This window comes from Selaginella moellendorffii, unplaced genomic scaffold, assembly GCF_000143415.4.
Source record: "Selaginella moellendorffii unplaced genomic scaffold, v1.0 SELMOscaffold_107, whole genome shotgun sequence".
Lineage (NCBI taxonomy): Eukaryota > Viridiplantae > Streptophyta > Lycopodiopsida > Selaginellales > Selaginellaceae > Selaginella > Selaginella moellendorffii.
This window is the reverse complement of record NW_003314368.1, coordinates 6009-8185: the sequence shown is the minus strand read 5'-3', so window position 1 is coordinate 8185 and position 2177 is coordinate 6009. Positions and strand designations below refer to the sequence as shown.

General features: G+C 42.2%; 1 protein-coding gene across 1 annotated transcript; it reads right to left on the bottom strand.

Annotated features, from left to right (window-relative positions):
* Positions 1-675: 675 nt before the first annotated feature.
* Positions 676-1635, bottom strand: LOC112342390 (putative uncharacterized protein DDB_G0282499). The gene has a single exon (XM_024664126.1). It carries the CDS (start codon positions 1633-1635, stop codon positions 676-678), a length of 960 nt encoding a protein of 319 aa, XP_024519894.1.
* Positions 1636-2177: the final 542 nt, after the last annotated feature.

The window sequence follows — 2177 nt, the reverse complement described above, 5'->3', positions numbered from 1 at the left end:
TAGTCGCTACTGCTCACGTCAAGGTTAGGAATACAGTCCTAACCTTGAACCTCTCAAGTTTACTTTCCTAAGCTTGAATCCTCGAGCTTGTCTTTTTCTCCCTTCTCCACTCTCCCACAACTGCCTTGTGCTGCGTCCCGCAATCACTGCTCCATCGCTGCATCGTGGGTAGCTGCTCCCTCATGTGGCTCCTCCTCCTCTTCCTCCTCTTCATAAGTCTGAGCTGCTTCCTCAAAGTCTTGTGATCTGAATTTGACCAGCTTCTTCCCGAGATCAGTTGCACAAACGCCTCTTCTCGAAACTTTAAACATCCGACTTGAAACAGCCACGACTTCTCTTGGACGGCTTTCAGTTTTGCTGCTTTACTACTTACTTCCTCTACTCCTACAGAGCTACAAAGGATGAAACCAGCTTGCCTCTGTCCCACCAGAACCTAAGAAACACACTTCCTCGTCTCTTCACCAACTTCACACCAGCCACCTTCAAGTGCAAACTTTGGCCTGGGTATACGGCTCCTCTTGATGGCTGCTCCACAAGGTTCTGAACTTCTACACCTCTTTGTTGTCCAACATCTTCTTCTTTCTTCTTCACAACAGCTTTTTGCTCCAAGCCAGCTTGACCAGCTGCTGCCTGTTCCACGTCAAACTCTGGCATTGAATTTTTCTTCTGATCCGTCTACTCACAAAACTTCGGAAGCACCACCTCAAGTTCCTGCGTCTGAAACTCCTTTATCCACTGCAGGTCTTTGTCTTCTTCTGCTGGTTGCTCAATCTGATCAGGCTGTTCATCTTCCACCAGGTTTTGCTTCAACCTTGCTTCAACTTGCTCTTCCACATGAAACTTTTCTTTCTGCTGAACAGGTGCCAACTCCTCTTGGGTAAAACTTCTTGTTTCTTGATTGTTTGATTGTTTGTCATGTTCTTTGATTGTTTCTGGATCTTGTGCTTGCAATTCAGCTTGAATTGCTTTAAGTATTTTCTTGCTTTTCTTCCATTCGGTTTCTGGGATAATTTCCAGTTCATCATCGTGATCTTGTTCTTCCAAATTATCTGGTTGTTGATACTTGTATTGTTGTCTCGTGATTGCTCGTATTGCTGGTTCTTCATAAGTTTGTGAGTCTTCGACTTCGACCTCAACATTCCGTGCTGCAGGTGGTCTTGCTCTTGGAGCTTGATTGTTTACGACTTGGTTATTTTCACGATTTGCATTTTGGTAAGGTTGCCGAGGACGATTATCTTGCTGTGGTGCAGGTTGCTGGTTGTAATTGTAACCTTGAGCCTGGGGTGGTCTTTGATTATAATTCCGATATGGTTCTTGATCATAATTGTAATTCCGTGGGGGAGGATGTTGATAATTGTCCTGAGGTCCATCACGTTGCTGATATGTATTGTAGTTTCTTCCATAATTTCCAGTATAGTTGTTTGGTCTTTGATCTTGAGGGGGTATTCTATTGTAGTTGCTATTGTCTCGCTGGTAATAGTTTTGTCTTTGATTATACAAATTATCATCACGTTGATAATAATTGTTATATCTTGGAGGTTGATTTCGTGGTGGTCGCGCATTTTGATTCCAATTGCCTTGATATCGAAGATTGGGCTCTCGATGAGAAGTATTCTCGATTCTTGAAACTTCCATTGTATTCCTAAATCGGCAATTCTTGGCTATATGGCCTTCTCTATCGCAAATTTGACATTTTGGAAGCTGAAATTTGCATTCCAAATATGTATGTCCTTCATTTTTACACTTTGTACACCACACTCCTTCCTTGAGTTCGGTTTGTGAGATTTTCCTGATTATTTCCTTCAAGTTTTTTTTTTTTGTTTTGATGGCTTCTTCTTTGTCTTGATGCGGATTTCTTCCTCTTCTTCATCATCTGAACTATCATCGGTTTGTGAAGGTATAGCTTTTGTGAATTGCTTGAATCTCTTTTCCAATGTGAGGATTTCTTTGGAGAGTGTATCAACACTTTCATCATCTGGATTCTTTGTTGCAGCAGCAATTGCTACCATGTTTCTACTCCTGGAATCTCTAATCTGGGAGGAAAACGTCCACACGAGATTTTCCTAGGAGTTTCAAATCTAATCTAGTCCCTAAAACTAAAACTACACTACAAGAAGAATGCACTTACCTGCTTGTGCCAAGCCAAGTTGAGACTGTGAACAAGTGCTTGAAGGTGC

What these genes read in the sequence shown, in the direction of transcription:
- LOC112342390 (XM_024664126.1), bottom strand. Translation starts at nt 1,635, where the DNA reads ATGGAAGTTTCAAGAATCGAGAATACTTCTCATCGAGAGCCCAATCTT.